The sequence below is a fragment of the Miniopterus natalensis genome, chromosome 9, assembly GCF_054644295.1.
Source record: "Miniopterus natalensis isolate mMinNat1 chromosome 9, mMinNat1.hap1, whole genome shotgun sequence".
Taxonomy (NCBI): Eukaryota; Metazoa; Chordata; class Mammalia; order Chiroptera; family Miniopteridae; genus Miniopterus; species Miniopterus natalensis.
This window is the reverse complement of record NC_142089.1, coordinates 30,006,825-30,032,512: the sequence shown is the minus strand read 5'-3', so window position 1 is coordinate 30,032,512 and position 25,688 is coordinate 30,006,825. Positions and strand designations below refer to the sequence as shown.

General features: G+C 35.3%; 1 protein-coding gene across 3 annotated transcripts in view; it reads left to right on the top strand.

Moving 5' to 3' along the window:
* EPS15 (epidermal growth factor receptor pathway substrate 15) overlaps nucleotides 1–25,688 on the top strand; it is a 94,729-nt gene that overhangs the window by 30,932 nt on the left and 38,109 nt on the right. For 2 of the 3 annotated variants that reach the window (XM_087820422.1, XM_087820424.1), the window contains exons 8-13: nucleotides 1,704–1,763; nucleotides 6,624–6,824; nucleotides 7,742–7,887; nucleotides 9,699–9,855; nucleotides 13,210–13,295; nucleotides 21,853–21,925. In XM_087820422.1, the coding sequence (XP_087676548.1) occupies nucleotides 1,704–1,763; nucleotides 6,624–6,824; nucleotides 7,742–7,887; nucleotides 9,699–9,855; nucleotides 13,210–13,295; nucleotides 21,853–21,925 (723 nt within the window). The remainder of the gene's footprint in view (nucleotides 1–1,703; nucleotides 1,764–6,623; nucleotides 6,825–7,741; nucleotides 7,888–9,698; nucleotides 9,856–13,209; nucleotides 13,296–21,852; nucleotides 21,926–25,688) is intronic. The other variant, XM_087820423.1, reaches the window with a different exon arrangement.

Here is a 25,688-nt window from a genome sequence, read left to right as displayed (position 1 = left end):
GAAATAGTTTCATCTCTGAAATCAAAAATTGTACTCTTTAAGTAGAACTTCTTGTCTTTTTAGATCTCTCCTAGATACTTGCAAAACTACTTCTTTGACTTCATCAAGATCTTTAAATCTCAGACTCCTTTACTTTCTCCATCTTTTGAATCTACTTTTTTCTTCATCCAACTTGGATTTTTGTGGTCCACAGCTTCATGTCAGTATCCTTAGCTCCCTTTACCATTTTTTAACTTCTTGCTTGCATGGTGAAAAATCCAGCTTTGAATGAAGCTAATTATCTACCTTCTTTATAATTACATATGGACTAGTGAGAAAGTCTAATAAAGATTACTATCACCATAATTTTTTGATCACCATCTTCAGCTTGTCTTTTCTTACTGCCAGCTGCTCTTGTACTGTTTCCATAGTGATTTTTCTCTACCACTCATCATATGTCAAACCTTATCTACTCTCCTTAAACCTCCAGTCCTTTCTTTAATCCCTTGCTTAATCAGACTGTAGGGTCAAATCCTGGCTACATCACTTCTTAGCTGTGTGACCTTGGGCAGATCATTAGAAAAGCATGTCTTCTAATCTTTAAAATAAGTATATTTCACAGTTTATATTGTAAGGATTAAATGTGATAATGTATGTAAAGTACTTCGCACAGACTGTGAATGCTGACTACCATGCTGATGTGATGATGATGATAATGACTAACACTACACCCCAACAGCACTACTGCTGGATCAGTGTTGGATAGGTTAGGTGCTCAATAAATATTAATTTAAAAGCCATTTTGTAGTATTGTTTCTCACTAATCATTTCTCCACTGTACGGTTCAGTGCAAGATTTCTAAACTATAAATATAATCCTGTTATTTTTATTTATTTATTTTTTAACGTAAAACTAACCCTCTTAGTAGCTTCCCATTGCTTTTAGAATGAAGTCCAAACTTCTTTCAAGGCATTTAATGACCAGGCACTTGCTTGTCTTCACTCATGTCTCTCAACAGCTCACTTTCTCTTCCTGCCCCAAGTGAGATTTTGTTGAAGGCTTAAATATCTTCTTCTCAAGGATTTAACATAGTTTTATAGCTGGTCTAAAGCTATGGAATTTATTCTAGTTTTAGACCAAATCTACCAGTGGCTTTTAAATTTTATTTTTTCTTTGTAAGCCCTGGATATTTGTTGGCTAATAATTCATAATACAGTATTCATTGCATATTTCTTTTAGTTGATTAGAGATTCTGTAGTGTAGGGAAAGTAACAATGAGCTTAATTGGAAGTCTTCATATTGAAAACTGATTCCTTAATAATAGTTGCATGGTCCTAGATAAGTCATTTAGCCTCATGTCTAAAACAAGGTTGATAATACCACATGGAGCTGTTGCATAAATTAACTGAGACGATGTTCGTGAAAAAGCATTGTACTCCAAAATACTACATACATACTTGTTTTATGACTTGAGAGGGAAAAAATAGTTATAAAAAAATTTGTGAAGGACTTTCTGTTTAAAAATACTTAAGTGAGTTAATTACTTCTTTTTACAGTATTGTTAATATAGCATATAATAGCAATATAATAATCAGTATAATTGAAATTTCTCAGAAAAAATATAATGTTTAGGTAAAACTTTTACCCCTATTTTTGTATTTGGTGTTTACATGTAACACATGAAATGAAAGAACATTATCTTTCTCAATTCTTTTCTTTTTAAGGTTTGGGAGTTGAGTGATATTGACCATGATGGAATGCTTGACAGAGATGAGTTTGCAGTTGTAAGTAAACTAATGCTCTTAAAATCTTAAACATCTTAATGGTTTACTCAGTGAAAATTTCCCCTTTTAGTTCATCCTTATAGAAAAACTTATTTCCCTAACATTGTTGGTATGAATATTTTTACCTAGAATTTGTAGATAATCAATAAATATTTTTAAACAAATGGATAATAGAAAATATATGTGTTATCTTCATTTTATTTGACTTTAAGGTACATACAGATATGTATTTGGATAATGCATTGTAAAGATGCTAAGTAGTAGTATCTTTTGTATCCTGACTTGACAAAGCATCTCTGTACCTGTTTCTGCTATGGAATAATTTTACCTCATATATACCCCCAAATTTTCACATTTATTTCATTAAAGGATAACTTTAGTTTTATTTCATTTATATATGCTGAGAAAGTTTTGATGTCTCTCATCTGAAGTCATGTTATCCTTAGTAATTGGATAGTTAATTTCAAATAGAGTTGTATTCATCTCTTCCTTAGAGGTTAGATAAAATTCTGCTGTGAACTCATTTCCTATAAGGATGAATGGAAATCTCCAGTCACCCTTTTAATCTCTTATTTGAAAATTAGTCTGTTCAAAGTTTCTTTTATTTTGCTAAGGAATTATCCATTTCTTTGACTTTCAAACTTACTGTCACAGATTTATTTGCATTTTTCTTTTACTCTCTTCTGGGCTTGTGGTTGTACTCCTTTTTCATTCCAAATCTTAGGTATTTTTCTCTCCTCGGTTTTTTGTTTAATTGCATTTTACCTAGCTTATTGATCTTTGAATAGAGATCTTTTTTATTTATTTATCCTTTCTGTTAGGCTTTAATTTTTATTCTTTTCGACTTTTATCTTAATTTTATTTCCTAGTTTCTTTTGGTTTACTTTTAAAAAAAAATTTCTGAAGATGAGTACTAAGTCCCTTTATTTTTTATCTTTAATATTTAAAGCATTTAAAGGGCATCCCCCCCCCCCCCCCCCCGAATACAGGTTTAGCTGGATTCCATAGATATTGGTACAAAGTATTTTCACTACTTTTTAGATAATTTTTAGTATTTTTTTGATCATCTGTTTAGGAATGTTTCCTACTTTCAAAGTATTTAAGTGTATTTGTTTGGCTTTTGTTCCCTTTATATATACTTTTAGTTGGTTAGATTATGACTTGAGAATGTGATCTTTAAAATCTCCACTTAAAAAAAATTTGTTTAGGTTTTCTTTGTTCCCAAATTCATGTCCTACTTTTACATATGTTCTCTGGATTTGCTGACATTTCTGTTCAGAATATTTTAGACTTGTGTAAACCCGCTACATAGATTTTATTATGTTTCAGTTTCTCTCTGTCCTTTTCTCTGCTGTCCTGGAGTAACCTTAGGTTTACTTTTGATATTTTTACATTGAAATCATCAAAAAGATATTCTAAATGCTTCTTAGTTAAGTGTCTGTTTCTAGCTGTGTAAATGCATCTGCTAATACATTTTAGTTTAAAAACTAGTTACCAGGCAGATAATTGTGTGTGTGTGTGTGTGTGTGTGTGTGTGTATGGTGCCTCATTTGATTTGGTTGCTGTATTTGTTTCAATGGCAAACTTTGATTACGATAAAGTACAGTGTTGCAAGAAAACAGTCACAAACCAGCAGTATACCGTTCAAGTTTTCATTTAAAAAAAGGTTTTTTTAATCCTCACCTGAGGATATTTTTTCTAATGACTTTTTTAGATAGAGTGGAAGGGAGAGAAGAGGTGAGGCAGAGAAGGAGGGGGCGCGAGGTGGGGAGAGAGAGAAACATTGATGTGAGAGAGACACATCGATTGGTTGCCTCCTGCATGCACCCTGACCAGGGCGGGGCATTGAACCTGTAACCCAGGTACATGCCCTCGACCGAGAATTGAACACTCAACCTTTTGGTGCACAGACGGACACTTAGCCACACTGGCCAGGGCACCTTTTCTGTTTTATTTGGTAGAAAAATTGACTTCAGTTTTGTCAAGGAAACTTATTTTCAAGGCAACATGAAATTAGTAATATAGTATCTTTTTAACTTTCAAAAAATATGTTGTCTATTGGCAGCAGGTGGCTGACATTGCGTTTTTTACTTCTAGTGTCTGCTTTTCCAGGAAATGAGTCCCATCTGCAGCAAGAGGAATGCTGACCTTTAATGTGCATGTTAGTCACTTCTTTTAGCTTAGTGTCAATCTGATAATATTACATATATTGTGAATTTGGTTGAAAGTATGTGCTAGCCAGATTGTTTTCATTCTGGAGTTTCAAGCTTTTCCAGATAGAAAGTTTGTGTGTTTCTAAAACTGAAATTGAAGAAGTAAATAAAACTGAAATTGAATTCTTCAAGTTGACAAGTGAATGGGGAGAGGAGAATTGTTGGTTTGGATCAAATGGTTAAATGTGGTCTCAGGATAAACAGCATCAGCATCACTTGGGAACTTCCTAGAAATGCAGATTCTCTGGCCCAACTGCAGACTTACTGATTCTAGAATCTAGGAGCAGATCCCAGAAATCTGTGCTTTATCAGGCTGTCCAAGTGGTACTGATGCTTGCTACAATTTGGGTACTAATGGGTCAAAGATTAGTTTTATTGCTTATAGAAGAGAGCATAGTATTATAAAATTACATGTGTGCTCCTAAAAAAGCTGATCAAATCTGGAAAAAAGAGCTTTGTAGCCAGAAGATCTTGGCTACAAAATCTTAACTCTGTCACTTCTTAAAAATATATCAGACAAATTATTTAGCATCTCTTAGCTTCAGTTTCTTCACTTGTAAAATGATACTAGTAATCACAGAAATCATGGGTTATATTAGGTCTCCATGAGCATTGATTTGAAAGCTCCACAAAACTTAACTTTGAATTAGAAGCAGTAGGGTCAGACTCCTCTGAGCACCTGATACAACAGGCCCTTCTCCCTGGAAAAATGCACAGACAGAAAGAATGTGAGTAGAATCTGAGGAGGGCCACGTGGTCCAGAAGCCGCCAGGTGACCAGTGCCTGTATCATCAAAAGTGAAAATAAATGGCCCAGCCAGCATGGCTCAGCAGTTGAGCATCGACCTATGATCCTGGAGTTCGAGGTTCAATTCCGGGTCAGGGCACATACCCGGGCTGCGGGATCGATCCCCAGCTAGGGGTGTGTGCAGGAGGCAGCCAAGTAATGACTTTCATCATTGATGTTTCTACCACTCTCCCTCCCTCTTCTTTCCTCTGAAATCAATAAAAATATATTTTTAAAAAGTGAAAATAAATGAACTAAGCAGGCAATAATAAAAAAAAAAGAATTAGAAGCAACCTTATTTTGGGGAGTATTGTCATTTTTAATCGGAGGAAAAAATTAAGAAATATTAAAGTTTTCTTCCAGTTGCTGTTGGGATCTTTTTGGAGGTTCCAAGTTGCTTTGAGTAATTTCAGATGCTTGAAGATAGTTATGGAAAATTTTTATCTTTTGAAATTCTCAAAGGTGCCTTAAATTCAAAGTGGAAGGGATATCCTGGTACAGTCTTTACGCAGGTTGTCTCACTTTGTGCAAGTGCTTTATGTATTTAATAACTAAAAATAATTTTAGTAGATAATACATTCTCATAATTCAGAAGTCAGTACAATATAAGAAGATATTCAGTGGGAAAAAATCTCAATCCCATTGTTGCCCTCAACTCCAGTTATACCTACTCCATAATGAACCACTTTTCTTAGTTACTTGTTTACTCTTCTAGAATTTCTTAATGCAAATACAAACAAATATGAATAATTATTACCCCCTTAACATAGAAGATTACATAGTATACACACTGGTATACACATTGTTCAACACTGTACCTTTTCATGTTTAACAGTGTGTCTTAGATATCTTTTCACACAGAGAGCTCCCTGATTTTTTTTTCTGGTCAACTTTATTGAGGACTACTTTATATACAGTGAATTGCATTTAATTTAAGTATATAATTTGGCGAGTTTTGACAGTTGTATATAGCTATGAAGTTACCACCACAGTTCAGATATAGAATGCCCCCTCCCCCTTTTTTTGTTTCATGGTATACTTCATTTATGGATGTACTGTAATTTTTTTAACCAGCGTTATGTTGATGAGCACACTTGGGTGCTGATACAAGAAATTCTGTTAATTTTTTTCATACAGTGTTTCCTATGTAGGCAGGTAAGTCTGAGGATAGAGTTCCAGATGTGTGATGGCTGAGCTAAAGGGGAAATAAATAAATTTGGTAAATGTTGCCAATTTCCCCTTCATAGTCTTTGTATCAGTTTGAGCTCCCACTGGCAGTGTACCTGTTTGCCCATCGAGCTAGCAAAGTATGTTATGAAACTAAGGATTTTTGCCTATTAGGTGGAACATTGTATTTTAGTATAATTTTAACTTACATTTTTCTTGTGATTGAAAGTGAGCACGTTTCTGTATCCTTTATGTAAAGGATAAGGCCATTGTAGTATTTACTTTTCTGTAAAATATCTGTTCATACTCTTTTCCTGTTGGACTTTTTTTTCTTTTTTTTCCTGTTGATTTCTAGGAACTCTGTATTAGGGAGATTAGCCTTTTCTTTGCAAATATTTCTCCCCAGGTGGTTTGCTTTTGGCATTGCATTGCAAGAACTTCAGTTGAAGGGTGTGTGTCTAAATTTTTGTTACTCAGGTTATCTTCCTAAAAGTTGCTTAGCTTTGATTTATTTATTTTTCTTCCTCATTTCTTTAATTTCTTCCTCTTTTCCAGTTTATTTCCCATTCTAATTTCTTTAGAAAGGGATTTTAGACAGATTGAAACTGCTTTGTTATTGAACAATAATCAATTCAATGGGTGGATGTTATTAAGTGATTTTAATATATATGACCCTGGTTCATCTATTTTGAAGGCCATGTTTTTGGTATACTGCGCATTGGAGAAAGAACCTGTGCCAATGTCCTTGCCTCCAGCCTTGGTGCCACCTTCTAAGAGAAAAACGGTCAGTATATCAGGCTCTATGGGGTTGATCCCCACTTCAGCATCAGCCAAGGAATCTTACCACTCCTTACCACCTGTAGGCATTTTACCTACCAAAGCACCGTTAAGACAGGTATAGATTTATCAGTGTTAAAGAAATTTTTTAAAAAAACAAAGTGCATGGCATTTAACAGTTGATTGCTTGATGAACATAGAAGGAGCAATCAAAGGGATCAAGGTTTAGAGTTCCCTCTGGTTGAATCTGCATAATGTGATGTCCCAAAGAAAACAGATAACCCTTCTGCATTTGGCCTTACTTAGGTGATATGGATGGTTCATTGGCTTTGTCTTGAGCTACCTACAATTAAAGTTGGAAGTAGCAGATACTCCGTGCTAATCTGGCATGCTTGCCCTGGAATAGTTAATAGGTGTTTTTGTTTTGTTTTCTCTGGTTAACTCTTGATTCTTTGGGTTCAAATTGTCCAATTTTGGGTTATCCAAGGTCTTTTTTCCCCCTCCAACCTGCTTTTGTCAGGTTGCATATAGGAAAATGACAGGCTATGCAAATCAGCCACTTTGACTATAGTTAGCAATGCTGAATTAGACTATAAAAAATGGAGATTGAGAATTGTCTGAATATTTTGTTCATACAGACTCTCCCAGTGACCCATATTCATCAAGTTGTAAGTCAAGAGTTAACTGTGCTTGTATTTACTCATTACTTAAAAATAAAAAAAAATAAAATGGACATCTATAAATGTAGCCCCACTGACCTATATTTTTCTTCTCTAATTTTCTCTTTACCTCAGCATTTTGATTGGGGGTGTGATGAAAATGATATATTGTTGCTGTAGGTAGTAGTTAGCGGGGTAGAATTGCTCAGAATTTGGGACAGATACTGTCGTGGATTGAAAGATATCACTTCAACGTTTGTTTCATTTTAGCAGAAATACTGTGTGTGTGTGTGTGTGCGCACGCTCACGCACGCTCACTTATTTTATTTATTTATTTATTTATTTATTTATTTATTTATTTATTTATTTTGTGTAGTGGGTTGTATCACCTGCAGAAAAAGCTAAATATGATGAAATCTTCCTGAAAACTGATAAAGATATGGATGGATTTGTTTCTGGATTGGAAGTTCGTGAAATCTTCCTGAAGACAGGTTTACCTTCTACCTTACTAGCCCATATTTGGTAAGACTTTATTTAAATTGATTTACCCTGGCTGGGTATCTCAGTTGGTTAGAGTATTGTCCCAATATATTAGGCTTGCGAGTTTGATCCCTGGTTAGGGCACATACAAGAAACAAGCAATGAATGCATCAATAAGTAGATCAACAAATCATTGTTTCTCTCTCTCCCTGTCTCTCCCTTCCTCCTCTCTCAAAGCAATAAATAAAAAATTTTAAAAAATTGACTGAAAAAACAAATATGGTTTTGTATTAAATCTAGTTTTGTGCATTCTTATTTTTAGGCATTTGTAAATAGGAAACTTTTTGTTTCAGAATTCTTTACAGAAAAACTTAAAACAGGATTTCTGGATAGTGGACAGAAGCTTGAGAATGGGTTACCTGAAGTTTTATAAGATTGACAGTGTCAGTTAAGTTTTATTAGAATGTTAAAATAGAGCATCTATTTATATCAATTAACTAAACTTAAATTTTTAAGGGTGAATCCAAAATCTTGAGGTTTTCAAGGTGCAGCAAACATGAGAAGTAGAACCACGTAGATGCAAAGTGAAACTTAGAAAAGAACAGAGGAGAACAGTAGATCTGCCTTGAAATGAACAAAAACCCAAGACTGGGAAAGATTATATGCATAACTAATAATAGCTGCCACTTTTGAGTGCCTACACTAGGCACTACTATGTTCAGTAAAATGGCAGCTGTCATGGGCGTGGTATTATGCCCACACTTTTTGTGTACTTTGTCTTTAATTCTCATAGTAATCTTGCAAGATGGATGTTATCTGTAGAGGTGAAGAAATTAAGGCTCAGAGAGGTTAAAAAATTTGGCTAAGATCACCAAAAAAGGAGAAAAGCTGGAATACAATGTTTCTTTGACACTGGAACCAATAGTCTTTTTGTCAGGCTATATTGGTTTTCAATGAATCAAACAGATCAGGACTTCAGAAAGCTAAACTTAACAAAAAGAAAAAGAAAGGAAAGTAGAATAAAACATTTGCTCTTTCTCTTCCAGTGGTTTTGTAAAGCTTTCCAGATTGCTGCCTTTTCTTCACATGTGATCTCCATCTGCAGCTGCTGTTTCTGCTCTGATTTGGTGATCCTTATATCCTCCTACTCCGAGCTGCGGGAGGCAAGCTCACATGGAAATTTTTGCTTGTTTTAGGATCATTCTAATGCCATGAATGAACCAAATTTGTTGAAACTTAAATTTCAGTTGTTTTACATCTTTTAATGTTGAAGTGTTGGGAGTAGACAATGTTGGGATTCTTTGGTCCACTACAACTCTTACTCACTAGTGGTTTTCAAAATTGATAAGAAAATGTACAAAAGAAACTCAGATTTGAGGCCCCTGCTCAGCACCAGGACAAACATTCTCTCTATATATCTCTATCTCTGTCTCTGTCTCTGTTTCTGTCTTTTTTGATCTCTTACATCTAACATTTGAGTGAGTTTTGGGGAAGCCACACATTAGTATGACTTTCTTTTTTCTTTGTTAATCCTCACCTGAGGATATTTTTCCCATTGATTTTTAGAGAGAGTGGGAGGGAGGGGGGGGAGAGATAGAGAAACATCGATGTGAGAGAGACATTGATTTGTTGCCTCCCCACATAAGCCCCAACCAAGGATTGAACCTGCAACCCAAGTACATGTCCTTGACCAGGAATTGAACCCATGACACTAACCACTGAGCAATGCTGGCCAGGGCTTTGACTTTTTTTATTCAACTGATCATTTTTAAAAAGCTACTACATAGTTGTATTACATTTTTAGAGTGGTAGTTGTGTTATTTATATGCTATTCATTTTGTTTATTTGTATAGGGCATTATGTGACACAAAGGACTGTGGGAAGCTTTCAAAGGATCAGTTTGCCTTGGCTTTTCACTTAATCAATCAGAAGTTAATAAAGGGCATTGATCCTCCTCAGATTCTTACTCCAGAGATGATTCCACCATCAGACAGGGCCAGTTTACAAAAGGTAAGACAACTTAAAAGAAAACCTGAATGTATTAACAGAAAGGAACAAATGCTATGTCAGATGACAAACTCGATTTGGACAGAATAGTGGAGAAAATATATCTGGCTAGGAGCAGAGCAGTGTACTGTTTGTGGTTTAGTTTGTGACTATAAATATGCTGAATGCATGTATGACATCCTTGGCTGTCCCTCATTTACCCCATCACTCATTGCACATGTGGCAACCACATTCTCCAGTCTCAAAATTGGAAAAATGTGGTCTTATTTTCCCCTCCTGGATTTGTGGATTAAGTTTTATGAATAGGATATAAAATTTAAGTGAAATCCATAAGAATTAAATTATTGGGTTTCATTTGATGAATTCACTCTTACCAAAAAAATACCATTTTGAAAAAAATCAAGGAGGTTATAATTGTTTGGTATCAGTTTTAAATTTTTTTATTTTTAAATATATCTTTATTGATTTCAGAGAGAGGAAAGGAGAGAGAGAGAGAGAGAGATAGAAACATCAATGATGAGACCGGGAATTGAACCCGATCGCCTGGATCCTAGGTCGCTCAACCACTGAGCCACGCCCGGCCAGGCTCAGTTTTAAATTTTTTAAAAAAGAAAAACATTATGTTGAGGAGAAACTGTGTAGTTTTTACCATATAGATGACCCTCTGTTCCTGAGTATACAGCTGAATTTCATCCCTGTACAGCTAGGAACAGGTTTTGCTGTTTTGGTTTCTGGCCAGCAGTACAAATTTTCAAAACTACATTGTTTAGCCATGTTGTGCCTTGATTTTTCTCTTATCATCTAGAAGCTCTTCCAAGTATAGTGCATTTACAGTATCTTGGCCTTAATAGAGCTTTAAAAGGATTTCAGACTCTATTGACTATTTGCTGTTAAAAATACATACTCTGAATCTCAGATTTCTTGTGACCTATAAAGTAACCATTGTTGTGATTCTTCAGAGTTATAGTTGTCAAATGTGTAGCATGAGGAAAGCACTCTTTAAAATGTCAATATTTTGGTTTTGCATGAATTTTGTCACTTAGGTTCAGAAATCCCATTTAAACAAACCATAAGAGTCAAAATTGAATTTTTTCTAAGTCATCTAAATGGAAATTTGTAGCCAAATACAGAAATTAGTTCTAAGAGTTTTTATTCTTATTTTTAAATAAAATAAGTATTTGATTATCTACTTTGTGAGTTTTTTGGGGGGAGCAATTTATGAATATTTTGAGATTTCTTATGATGTAGGACGTGGGCTCCCTAAGTTGTGGAGAAGGCTAAAAGTGATTCCACCCAGAAAAATAAAAGTTACAAATCTATATGTATGCCCCCTGCTATAACTCTACCTCAGTTATAGAATGCTGTGTTGTTTCACCCTTTCTTTTACTTATGTACACTGTTTTTTCATTTTATACCCACTTAATCTCCCACCAACACAAATTACAGATATGACAAAACTTGCTGAAGGAAATTATGTTTGTTCATTGTCGTCTCTATGACATTAGTAGACCTTTCAAGTTGTGTCTGCTTTACAGAGTTTTTAATGTAATAGATTTGTTTGAAGTCCATTTGCTAGAGCATAGACACCCCTGTCTATGTCAGATATCAGTACTACTCATTAAAATGGGATTTTACCACTGTTTCTTATCTATTAACCAAAATTTTTAATTAACATTCATTTTGTCTTTCAAATAATCTCTTTTCTCTTTATAATCTGACTTTTTTTTTTTTTTTTTTTTAGTACTGCATTTTTTGCAGCTCTGGACTAATCCTTTTATGAATGTTGCTTTCCTTTCTGTGTTTTTTCTAGTTTGGACTATTTTTTCCATTCTGTAGCACTCTGCTTTTCGCCTTTCTTGTACTGTCAGTTTCTTTACTCTCTCAAGGTTAGAGCTTTACTTTATGTCTTCTTAGTATTACAGTTTTTGGCTTACAAGATACATTTTGAAATTAGAGTTCTTTTATGCAGCAAAGTTGATGCAGAGAAAATAGCTTAACAGCGTGCTTTTGTCACATGCCTATCACTTGGTCCTTGTGTGCATTTTAACTTGCCATCCCCAGGCTCTCTAATCCACTTAAAATCACCAAAGTGGAATTTTTGTGTGCTGTACAAAACAGGGTGAGAGAAAGTATTTTGAAAGAAGGGGACAAGCTGCATTTTTCTTTATATGCCCTTCTTATACTTCATATACTGTTAGCTCAACTTTCTTCATGCTTCCTGGTTGCATGTTATTTTATTGCATTAGTATGGGAGTTTAATTTTTGTGTCAGCAATTGATGAGTGACACAAGCTATGTACCATCTACAGCACACTAATCTTTTTTCTGGAGTCACTTGTGGTATTACCTTATAGCTTGTTGGAGGTTAAACTTGTTTGTCTCACTCTTGATGATATTTTTAGTAGTGAATGACTGTTAAGTGTGAGTCACACTTTGAGTTAGAGTGGTAGAAGAAGTGTGGAAGTCATTTCACAAAGGAGAGAGAGCCGTGGTGGAAGCAGCTCATTGGGAGGCCATCCATCTTTTAAGAACATCTTCTGTTGAGGAAGTTAAATACAAGAAAAGCTTACATTTATAAAATAAAAAGTTTGTAGAGTGACTTCACATATGTAATATTCATTTCATTTTAAAAGTGGGCAGAGCCGAAATTATTTCTCTCTTTTACAGTGAAGATCATGCAGCTAGTAAAATAGCAGAACCCAAAATAAATTCAGCTAGATTTTCTAACTGCAAGTACCATTCAGAGATCAGTTTTGACACCTTCATTACTAAAAGAAGACCATACGTAAAGGATGTCTAATATGAAGATAGTTTCATGTATGGTGATAATAGTACTTACTGTGGAACATGCCTGAGCAGTAGGTTTTACTTTTAATAGAGTAGACACTAAAAGTATTCAGCAAAAGCAAATATTTGTTCAATTGAATAAAATCAACCCCCATTATAATTCTGATACTCAACAAAAATTTGTGTACTTACTTTGTGCCAGATGATACAAATAAATCACCATTTGTCTCCACAAGAAATGTATGTTTAGTGGAGTAATTACTTTATAAATCTGATATCTGCTGTGCTGCAAGGTTCTGGACAGGCTAGGATCAAGTGACAAAGACATTGGGATCTGAAGTGATGGTACATAATATAGAACAATAGATTTTAGAGAATTTAAGGGAAAATGTTTTAGTATATAATTATGTGTGTTTAAAATTGCACTAGATACGGTGTTCTTAAATGAATTAAAATTGTAATATAAAAAATGTAATACCCTGTAGCCATGTAGTGCTTTTAAACATTTTAAATGCTTTGCCATATATAACTTTATAGTGTTAATGTATAATTATGAACTTTTTGTTTTTAGAATGTCATAGGTCCAAGTCCTGTTGCAGATTTCTCTGCTATTAAGGAGCTAGATACCCTTAACAATGAACTAGTTGACCTACAGAGGTATGTGAAGTAAAATTACAGCTGCTTATATAAATACACTCTCTCTCTCTCCCCCTCTCTTCCTCCCTCTTTCCTTGCCTTCCTCCCTCCCTCACCCTTCCCCTTTTCTGTTTCTTGGTAAATACAACTTTATTTGGTTAAGTACCATGGCTCTTCAGTTGAGAATTAGTGTACCTTATTTTATCAAATCTAAGGCAACCTTTAATTCCAGGGTGCACTATTTTCTTATGTACCACTAAAAAAGAAAACTCACTGCCAAGTAAACAATAGTTTGCCATCAACTATAAGATACTATTTGATTTCAGACAGTGAAAAATGTGTATCTTAGAATGAATGAAATGTAGTGTTCCTCCAACTGAATAACATTAGAAAAACTGTATTGTTTAAGAGCATAGTCTGTTAAGGAAGTTAATTATAAGAATAGCTTACATTCCATTTTGTAGAAGGAATATTAAATGCAAAGACCATGCCAAGAGCTTTCATAACTTATTTCATTTGATCCTCACAAAAACCTTATGACTTGAGATAGATGTTATTGTTCCTGTTTCATAGATTAGGAGTTAAATGCTTAGGGAGCCATGCAAACCTGTCAACAGTAGAACTAATACCTAATCTCAGGACTACTTGATTTGGAGTAAAACCCCCTTTCTTTACATAGGTACCGTGTAGAACAGACTTGAATACAATCTGATTTGTTTCTAATATGTTGATTTCCTTAATTTCCTTATTTCCTGGAAACTTTATGGTAATGTTCATTGTAAAAATGACCTCCTAAAATTACTTTTTAAAAGTGAGACCTGCCCGGCCGGGCGTGGCTGAGCGGTTGAGCGTCGACCTGGAATCTAAGCAATCGGGGTTCGATTCCTGGTCAGGGAACATGCCCGGGTTGCAGGCTCGATCAATGACTTTCTCATCATTGGTGGTTCTGTCTCTCTCTCTCCCTCTCCTTTCCTCTCTCTGAAATCAATAAAGATATATTTAAAAAAATAAAATAAAATAAAAGACCATTTTTCTATAAGGCATTGTATTTAAATATTTATCACTGCATTTACACAAACTCTTTTCTTTCTTTTTTTTATCTTCACCCAAGGAGTGAGGATATTTTTCCCATTGATTTCTAGAGAGAGTGGAGGGGGGGAGAGAAAGAGAGAAACATCGATGTGAGAGAGACATAGATGGGCTGCCTCCCATATGCACCCTGACCAGGGTAAGGATCGGGGCTCGATCGAACTTGCAACCCAGGTATGTTCCCTTTACCAGGAATTGAACCTACCCTCTGGGGCACAGGCTGAACACTAACCACTGAGCAAGGCAAGGCAACTCATTTTTTTTTACTTTCACAACACTTTGATGCAGATAATGACTGATACTTTATTTTATTGATGGTATTGAGACATAGGGGATTAAATAACTTATCTGAACTATATGGCAAGAACTTGACAATGATCTTCCTTATCCATGAGACTACATTGAGATTGCTGTAGAAAAACTTAGTGATTTTTTTTTTCAGTTGCAAGAAAGAACCAACCCAGGCTAACTTAAGTGGGAGTGAATTTGTTGACTTGTGAAACTAAGACCTCTTAGAGGTAGTGATGGTTTACGGCAGGATGATGACTCCTCATCCTTCCAGTCTCGCCCTAGACATCATTTCCTCCGGAAGTGGAAGCCTTCCCTGACTATATCCCAACCCTGTACCTGTCAAATCTTATGTAACAGCCTGTCCTACATAGTTTTAATACTTACACTTGTCATAGTATTTACCATACTTTATTATAATTGTCTGTTTTTGTTTGGATCTCCCACTAGACTATGTACTTTTTAAGCATAGGGACTATTTGCTTGTTCACTATTGTGTATCAATTTTGTTGTCATCTGCCCATATTTTTTTCTGTTTCTGCCTTGGTTTTAGATTTTATCTTTTATCTGCATCACTGTTATAACCTCCTAATAGACTCTCTGCTTTTAGTTTCTCGGCCTACCTCCAATTGATATATAAAGTACAACTCAGATCCCTTAGTGACTCACCATTCCCAACTGGATCCAGTTCACTTTTCTGAGTATGGCATAAACGCTCTTCCTTCGTGGTGTTCCCCTGGCATCCTGACCATTCTTCTGTCTTAGCCACCTCCAACAGTAAAGTAAGATCATCTGATAATACTGTAAAGTTTCCTGAGAGCAGACACAGTATGTTTGCTCTTATACTTTTAGTGTTCAGCATAGTGCTCTAATCTATTTCAGTTTCATCCCTCTTCTCCAGCCCAGTTGTGTGTGGGCTTATTACCTCTCACCTCAGCATGCCACTACTTTTATTCTTCTTTGCCTCTGATCCTCCTGTTCCCCTTCGCACGAGACACCTTTTGCTTTGTAAACTTTCACTGATGCTTCAAGGTTCAGCTTAAATACCATCTCCTTTGTCAAACCTCTGAAAGGCTGATTGTTAGTTGCTCTTTCCTTTCTACTTCTAGAGATTTTAGTCCTTTATACTACTACTCAACACATTTTATTGTGGTCTTTTTAAAAATATGCCTTTAAAATTTTTTCTTTAAACTCCTTTAGGTCAAGAGCTGTGTCTTACTCATTTGGATAGGTTTAAATATTAACGCACACTTTGCCCCAAACCATAGGATCTCAGTGTAGGTTAGTTGGTTGAATAAGTCAGAGTATATTATAAATATTAGAATATTTCCCAGACTTAATTCCTACAAAATTTATGGCATACTAGAGGCCATATGTTAAATGATGAAATAAGGCAGAAGAGCTTCTCAATAATAGCTTATTTTGAAGACCATAGTAAAGGATTTTATAGACAAAAGGATTTTTAATCCTCACAGGGACATGAGGTTAGTGAGCTGATTTTTCATATTTTGAGTACCTGTTTTTGTAACAAGGAACTCCTTTGAGAATCTGTTGAAGACTATAAGACTGTGCCCAGAAAAAAAATGTATCTGTGAACACCATTTTGCACTTATTTCAGGAGTTCCTAGACTCTTAAAAACTATCCATGAAACCCTTTTCAAGAACCCTTGCTCTGAAAGTAAAGTGGCTCAAATAGAGAAGTTCTTGGAAGTGAAAAGGCAAAATGTATTGAGAAATTGCTTCAGTCACTTAGTGTGGTGGTGAATTATGCTGAAGCAGGAGTTAATATTTGTTTGTCTTCAACCAGCTTCTTCCTTCCTGTCTCCGTCCTTTTAGCAAGAATATCAGGAAGTCAAAGCTACATCCTGTCAGGCCACTTTGTTATCCTGGTCTTGGGCCAGTGAACGGGCTAGATAATCACAATAATAATTATTAGGCGCTGTGCTCTGCCTGCTTTATGTAAATTCTCTTATTCCATCCTTGCAGTGTTGCTGAAGGGTAAGTAGTTTTATCTGTTTTTCAGATGAGGAATGGGCAAGTCTTTTCTAAGAAGTCTTCCCGATATCCACCTTAGCTCAGAGAGCACTCAATTTCCTTTTCTCAAAACATTGAACAAAACTGGGTTATATTTCTTTCTATAGGAGACTGAGCTCTGTGTGATAACACAGAATGTCTCTTACTTGTAATAAATCAATACAGTGTAGTAGTATTTCAGAGCGTGGGCTTTCTAACCAGATTGCCAGGTTTGACTCCTGACATGACTTAGACAAATTACTTAGTTAATTATTTGTGCTTCAGTTTCTTCATTGTAAAATGGAAATATGAATAATACCATGTAAAATGTCTAGTACAGTTCTTGGAACATGGTAAATTCTCAATACATGTTAGTAATCATCATCTTCATCAGCATCCCTAATACCCAGCTCAGCACTTAGAGCACAGCATTTACTGAAAAGTGCTGAGCAAACATTGGTTAGAGTAGCTGAATGAACACTCTTTCCTAGTTGAAGAGAGGAACTATATAGATCTCCACCTCAGTCATGTTTGAGAGCTGATTAAAAAATATATTTAAGTCAGAGTTTGCATGTGGTTTGAATTTTTTTTTTTAAATTATTTTTTGGTTTAGTTCAGTTCAAATACCATTAGAAACTATTATCTCTGGAGAAAGTGTTGCTTATATGATTGAATCTGGAGCTCTTTTGTGTATATAATCCAACCTAATCTGTTTCTGGCCCCATAAAGATCTGTGATACTGGTGCTAGAAGGTCTTAATCATGACTACCTCAAGAATGGTGTTACTGATTGAGTAATTGAAGCACAAGGTTGTAGTGTGCATTTGGTAATAAGGAGACAATTTGAGGCTATTGCATTTCTCCAGGCTGATTCAGTTTAGAGGAGAGTGCTCTATCCAGGGAAGGTGGCATCTGTTGGCTGAGTAGGAGAGGAACTTAGCACAGGTACCCTGGTGGCTATTCCATCTGCTCCCTCCGTGGAGCTGCACAGCCCCGTCGTTGCAGGACTTCAGTCCTCTCTGATGGATGAGTGGCCTTGAAGGAGATTTTGTGTTCTGGCCCTTTAAGAGGGCATCTGGGTTTCTACCAGACTCCTGTCTCTCCCTGGTGGACAGAATCCCCACTGTTATGTTTTGATATTATGCTTTGAAAACCATATGATGAGTTGCTAATAGTAGAGAGTCACTGGATTATTTTGAATATTTAGATAAGATTTTGGGGTAGAGAATTCAGTGATTACATATTCTACAATTGTGTATTAGATCATTTTCTAAACTTTTTTTAAATTCATAATTTCTTTTAACAAATTTAAAAGTTACTTCATAATGTTATTTAAAATTATAAGTAATTTTAATATAAGTAAAAAGCAACTAAAGCATAAGCTCAAAGCCTACTTTTTTCCCTAATTACATGTCATCTTGTACATTTTGCCTTGCAGTCTTAAGATGGTAGAGATATTAGCATCTACATAATGAAAAGTAGAAAAATGAAAGCTTATGTGACCTGTATTGAGTTTCATGGCAGAACCAGATTAGAATCCAGTTCTCCAGGTTTAGCCCATTTTTCTTTCCATAAGACCCTCATGCATTACTGAAGACTACATAATGAGAATAGGGTGCTTTTCTGTGTTTGCTTGCTAGAAAGATTTATTGGCAATTAAGCTACTTAATAATAAGACCATCTTTAAGGCTAAATGTGCCCCAAAGGATTTTTATAAATAAGTCTTAGAATTGAAAAATATACTGTCATGTGTTTCGCTGGTTTTCAACTGGTTTCTAGTTTTTATTGTTTTTCTGGTTGCAAAATAATAGGTGCTTATGTTTAGGAAAAAAGACATAAAACTGTGTATCTGGAAAGGACGTTGAAGGTGATTTAGTCCTGTTTCTCTTAAAGTGTTGGTATTATATAAAAATTAAGGCAGATGGCTCACTCCCTTTTCCCCATAAACAGAGCCTGGGTAAATGGAAGTGAATTGCATGAACTCAAGGTCCTAAGCCTGACCTTGTGAATAGCTTTTGACTGCTTCATAGTAGGTTTGTGTAATTATCAACTTTATATTTTGAAAGCCTAGCTCGGGCATTGCTTTCCTTGCTGGTTCAGGTACTAGTTTCCATGGAATCAGAACAGTCAGCCTTTGGAACACCAGGGAGCTCCATCCCTGGCCTTTCTTTATGGCTTTGGTGTTCTTAGATTCCTCAGGTTGTACCAGCCACTTGGAGTGAATAGGGCCAGAGAGATAGTCTAAGATAAAGACCTATATTTGGGATATATCTTATCCACATATGTTGGTGGACGTCTTAGGAAACTGCATGTAAATATTATTTTTTATTGTGCAGAATCTTTAAAAGAATTAAAATTTTAAATTATTAATATTAAAAGAATGCTTTGCATTGGTTATGCATCTGTCATCTTTAGAAAAATATATGTATTAATTTGAAAGAGAGGAAAATGTAAAAGATATGACCAGGTATCCTTAGTGCCTGAAATGAGAAGGATAGCTATAGAGGATAATAAACTGATGAACAAAATAGGTCCAGAGGCATGGAGGCATGAAACAGACTGACAAATTTGGGGGGAGTGGTTAATCAAAGAACTTATATACGTATATGCATAACCCATGGACACAGACAATATAGTGTGATGAAGGCCTGGGGTGTGGGAGGAGGTGGGTAAGGGGGAGATTGGGGGACATCGGTAATACTGTCAACAAAAAAATGAAATAAAAAAAGAGTCTATGGAATACTATAGAAGAGCAATTTGGCATCTCTGAAATTATAATCTACATTAATGAGGAAATTATTTGATTGTCAGTCTGATTTATAGGACAAAATTTCAGTTGTAATGGTTTTATAGAAAGCAATATAACTGGCAATTTTATTATTTTTTTAAGTTTTCTATTTAGTAGTGTACGTTATACTACTTGGTTTTGATAATAAAAGGAATTATAATGAGACCAGAATTTTACTAGATAAAAGTAGGTCAAAAGTTAAATTTGATTTCAGTACTAAGATGAATTAATGCCTAAAGATTCCCATATTTTATTTAGTTGGGAATGGTTTTCAAGATTTGTTTGTAGACATTGCCCCTGTTCCCCACCCCTCCCACACCCAAAATTATTAAGAGAAATTTTTATTTTCTAAGCTTTTTTCAGTTTACCCAAACATAGACTGTGCTTGCTTGTTAGAGCTAAGAGTCTTTTGTAATGTTTTCCTTTTTCACCAAGTAAGTGTCTTTCTTTTGCTTTCCCATTAGTGTGTCTTGGCTACTTTTAAGTCGGCCTATAGCTTTCTTGCAGCCCTGCTTTCATGGACATACACTTGATCTGAGCAGACACAGCCAGTAAAGCAGTTAACAGCAGAGCAGAAAGGATTGATTGAGTACAAATGTGCATATTAGTGTGTGTAATGCTGATCTATGATACTGTATAATGTTTTCTATTTTTTGTTATTATCTACTGTCAGAAAGCAGGTACTGAATTGATACCGACATTATGTGGAATGCCTCCGAGAATGTGGGATTGGGGGGAGGAGGCTAGTTTTTCATATGACTTGTCTCTGACAGGCTGCAGCAGGACTGAAAACACTCCTGCTCATGTATGGAGGAAAGGAAAAATTTGCAAGATTGAGCTCGCAGAATTTGTGGGGTATATTTAGAGTTTTCTTCCTGTGTTTTTTCTATTTTTCAACTTTACCTAGTTTTATAAACATTGGAAGTGGGGTATGACCTTTGCATAATAAGCAGATTGAGGTATGGGAGGAACAGGCTGCCACAATGATTTGTATGGTAATGGACTGTTTAAAATCTCCACGACATCGTGACCCACATTGCAACCCATCTGAGAAACGGTTAGTGAGCTCCTTGACCATCTCAAGTGTTTAAAAGTAACAGTGTACAAATAGCTTTATTTTTATGCCTTTTTCTCTCCCATACAAACCTTAAGAACATTGTGTCTACATATCCAAAACAGTTAAGTTTTGTCTACATTTAAAATCTCACCTCAGAAAGGTGAGAACTATAAATAAATATAGCATGTAGTTGTCTCTTAAATATCTTCTTTGGTGTAATTGTTTCACTTTCCTTTATGCTACAGTTTAATGGAGCCTGAGTTTATGTTTGGGTTATGACTGGGATGAAACTGAAATACGGTCATGAAGCTCTAAGGGGAAACTTGGCAATACTAGTCTGGAGGACTTCTTGAATGCCATCCTCCCTTCTTCATGTTGCTTTCTTTTACCTTTTCCCTGACCCAAAAATGTATTACTGCAGAATTCTATTGCTTTTTCTCATTTTGTAGAAAAGAAAGTGAAGGGGGAGCAGAGTGTGTGTGTGTGTGTGTGTGTGTGTGTGTGTGTGTGTTTTCAGTACGAACAGCAGTTAAATGTATTCCATTGAAAGAAATAGCTTTATTTTGTAATTCTAAATCTAAGATTGTTTAGGATTCATTCAGCTCTCATGAATTATGTACAAATTTAGATAATGATATTTCAAAGTAAAAAGGGATCGTAGCTTGTTCAATCAGAAGAGTAGAAACATATATGCTAATGTGTTTCTTTTTTCACTTAGTATAAATTGTTTTATATATTTGATCAATTGGGATTGATTGGTGATCTAAAATAGCCTTTTTTTTTTTTTTTAAGCAGATGTGTTCTCTAGAGCAAATGGCCTGTGTATTGGCAATCCTTTCCATTTTCTCTGTATTTCATTCTAAAATTGTTGCACACCAGTGATTTAAGGAGACATTAACACTTCAGTAAATGTCCTTTTCCTTAATATTGTTGGTTGTTTCTATTAGCCATTTTCATTTAATTTAACAGTGGTACTTAAGGGTTAAGCTTACAGAGCTGATGCAACCCCTCCTTTTCTTCACCAGCAATTTTCATTGGACAGCATTTCCATAGCAACAGTGAGATCAGTGAAACCTGAGTGTTTCATTGATTATTTTTATCTTCCTTTTTTAATCTATTCTCTTTTTACCACATTTTAGTGAGAAAGCAGTTTTTTTTTAACAAACAGCTTATATTTATTTCTGTTCCATAAATAATTAAAAGGGTAGAAAAATCTGCCCTTCATTTAAAAATTGAATGTTTCACTATGTATTTAAAAAGCGATTCAGGATTAGGAGGCTGGATAACCATACCGGCTGTAGCTGATGTTCTCAAATATTCTTGCATTGTTTGCTGGTCTTCTAGGGAAAAGAATAATGTGGAACAGGACCTTAAGGAGAAAGAAGACACTCTTAAGCAGAGGACAAGCGAGGTTCAGGTATGTGAGCTGTGAAATTCAGTATTCCATATCTGATTTAGGAGAATATATTTTAAGTATATAGGGTCATTTACTATGTGATAGTTGTGGTGTTGGTGAATAGGTCAAGGAATACCTATTAGGTATGTGATATAAATAGTTATCTTTTGTGAAATGATTGTTTTTCTCTGAATTGTGGCCTGCAGAGAGCACACTGCAATGAGAAAGCAGTATTTTTCAGCATAAATTTCTAGTTTTGAAAGTATTTTAAAGATAATATTTAACTGCATAATATATCATTAAAGGTAAGTTTGAATGACTTATGATGTAAATATTATTACACCAATAAAATCAAATGAGTGAAGTTATCATCACCATCATGAAAAGGCAAATTGCTTTTTCAGATGTGAGATTTTGTTAGCTAGAGACCTAGTATTTTAAAGGACTGTTTCTCATAATACTGGTAGGGTGGGAAATTACATGGAATAATTTAAATAATATTTTATAAGTTGCTTAGTAGCCAGGATATCTTAAACTTTGTCAAAAAGAGATTTAATTCATTTTCACTAAGTGCTGTGTTAAGTAGCTTCGTTTTATAAATAATACAGACAGGACAATAAAACCTTAGTTTCTGATTGGGAAATGATACAAAAAGGGTATTTCCAACATTAAAAATACAGAAAATTGGGTAGTGTTGCAGTTAGAACAGTAAGCATTGCATGTGACCATTGTTACTGGGGCATCATTTCCTGAATGCTGCACCAGTACATACAGGAGGTTGGATGTAAAAGCACTGGTAGCATTTGCTAGTAAAAGCTCATGGACAGGCATTTCTTAACATGTTACTTGTATGTTGGATTTCCTGCCTATCTCAGTTTTAAGTGGGTGAAAGCTCTAAATGGTTAGATCCATTGTTTTGTTCTGATGTGGAACACTCACAAGAGATTGTTTACCAGGTGGGCTGTGCGAGGGTGGGGAGAATGATTTACCGAGGGGATTGAGGAAGAAGCTAGGGAGACTTCTTGTTGGAAGTTGATGCTCATATTATGTACACTGGGATTTTCTTAAGGGTGGTGCAGAAGTCGAGATCATCACTAATATTTTTCTCTTTGTGGTAATGAGATGGGGGGGGTTACCTCAGTTACATTATTTTTGTGCTTTATAAGAAATGCAAAAGAGTCATAGACTTTAACAGTTATTGCTGAAAATAGTATAAGAATAGGAGATAAAATAATCTACAAAAGTTTTCTTAATCTGAAGAAATAGATACAATTGCTGATATAATTTTGGACAGCTTCTAAATTTAACCAGATAATCTTTCAAAGTACAAAGTTTTTATGACTGACAATATTTTGTTATTTGTGTATATCTGCTGGTACTTCCTACTGCTTCTTTTGAGGATGTAAATTTAAATAGCTAGTTTGGACAAATACTAAAATTTACATTGTTCCTTTTAGGCTAAATGGGCTATCCTTGAATATTTGATTTCTTATAATTATAGTTTTGTCATCAGTCAAAATTTCTTTGTGATTTGCTTATCCTTCTTTACTTAGTGGTGATGGTAAGGTATACATTAAACCTTAAGTTTTGCTAAATCCAGATGTAAGATTGGAATAGGAAGCCTAAACTGTTGCATTTTTGCATTGGGTGCTGTAAGTAAAAGGCATCTTGGAGCATGGTTGGCACTGGCCAAGTTGTAATGGTCAAACGTAAGTTCACTGAGAAAGAATGTTGGATTAAAACTTTGCATTAGTAGATTTATTACTCATTCCATTCCAATATAGGTGTCTCTGTGTTATTCATGGTAATGAGACACTAGACTAAGATGACGTGGATAATTGACATCTACAAATAATTAAAACTTTTCATTTTAGTGATCATTTTCAATTTCTGAAGCATGAGACAACTTATCAGAAGTAATACATAGATTTTATTACCTATTGAATTAACTCTGATTTACCCATTGGTAATAACATGGATAATTAAAATCTGTAAGTAATTGTAACTCCTAGTGCTTGTTTTCTAATTTCTCTGGCAAAAGCCAGTTTACTGGAGTTTTTAATCAGTAGCCCAATCAAAGAATGTGAACATCACTGCTTCTTTCTGACCCCACTTTCCTAATGTAGATGCTAATGAGAAATGCCAACATGAGAGCATTGAGGTCGGGGAGAAGGAAGGGAATTTTGACCTACCAGTGAGTGTCTGCCTAATCCAAACTTGGCCTTTCTGAGTGTTCTTGCTTTTCTCCATATTTATAAAGTCACAGATAGTTATTATATGAGCTCATATCTTAAGCCAGAAACCAAACTTTCAAAGTCTCTTTATGTGTGACCAAAGTGCCAAAAGATTAGTTATTTTTTGTTTGTTTTGCATTTAATAGTCTTCCTAATTCAGTAAAATTAGAAAATCTACATAATTCTAAATTTTTGTTTTCTGTCTGTAGTCTCATGAACAACTTATTGAAAACTTGCAGTTCAAGATTTTTTTCTTGAAAACCAAGCCAATGCTTAACTTCAAATTTAATTTCATGAGATGACCACTCTCTTAACTCATTTGAGGTACACTGCTAGTTTATCAAATTCTGTGGAGAAATTAGGCCCATAGTGACCCAAGGGGAGAAGGTCACTCTATCTCAAATGTTTATGGCTTGGGCTTTTTTGTTGTTGTTGTTAAGAGAAGGTAGACCTACATTTTCTTCTACCTGAAACTGTCTGCATACAATTTTATTAAAATTTTTCTTCTGAGTAGTCAGAAAATATTTAGAAATTCACTGTCATATGTCTGCTTTCTTCAGTTTTGCATAGACGTTCATAGGAACAACTTAGTGTCAGACAAACTTGAATGTAGTTACTGGTTCTGGTTTTTGATCCTAAGTAAATAACTTACCTACTCTACACATTAGTTTTCTCTTCTGTAACATGGGATAATAAAAACACCAGACATTGCCCAGCCAGTGTTGCTCGGCAGTTGAACATCAACCCATGAACCAGGAAGGAGGTCACCATTTGATTCCCAGTCTGGACTCATGCCTGGGTTGTGGGCCCCATCCCCACCCAGTAGGGAGCGTGCAGGAGGCAGCCGATCAATGACTCTCTCATCATTGATGTTTCTCTCTCCCTCTCCCTTCCTCTCTCTGAAATCAATAAAAACATATTTAAAAAACAAAACAAAAAAACACCAAACACTTAGAGTTGCTGTAAGAATAAAATGAGATAATGCAGGTAAAGTGTCTCATGGAGTGATTTGCACCTGGTAAAAATTCAGTAGGTGTTCTGGTTAGTAGTAGTATTCTGTACCCTACTGTCATCTCCTTATTACTCTCCCTTCATTGTCAAGCTCTGCATTGGACTATCTGCACTTAGAACTCACCAATTTGAAAATACCTTCACATATTTATTTACTTTTGCTATTGCTATCACTTTGGCTACCAACCTACATTTTTCTATTTTTGTTGCTTTGTGTGGCTATTTTTTTCCTTTCTTATCCTTTCAATAACCCTATTTAGTCTACTGTGCTTTTAATTACTACTGTGCTTTAATTGTTCTGCCCAGGATCAGCAACAATTTTAAGGCCATATCCCTTGATTACTGCTTTCTTGGCTTGCACTGTCCTAGATACTCTTCTCCCTCTCTACCTCTGCTTCTGTTGCTTTTGCCATGGACTGACAGACTTGCTCCTCCCCCACTTCCTTCTTTTTGGCTACCCGCTGCCATCCTCATGCTGATACTCCCAAGTATTTATCCAGCCCTCTATTCTCCTGAGTACCAATCTCACCTCTCCACTT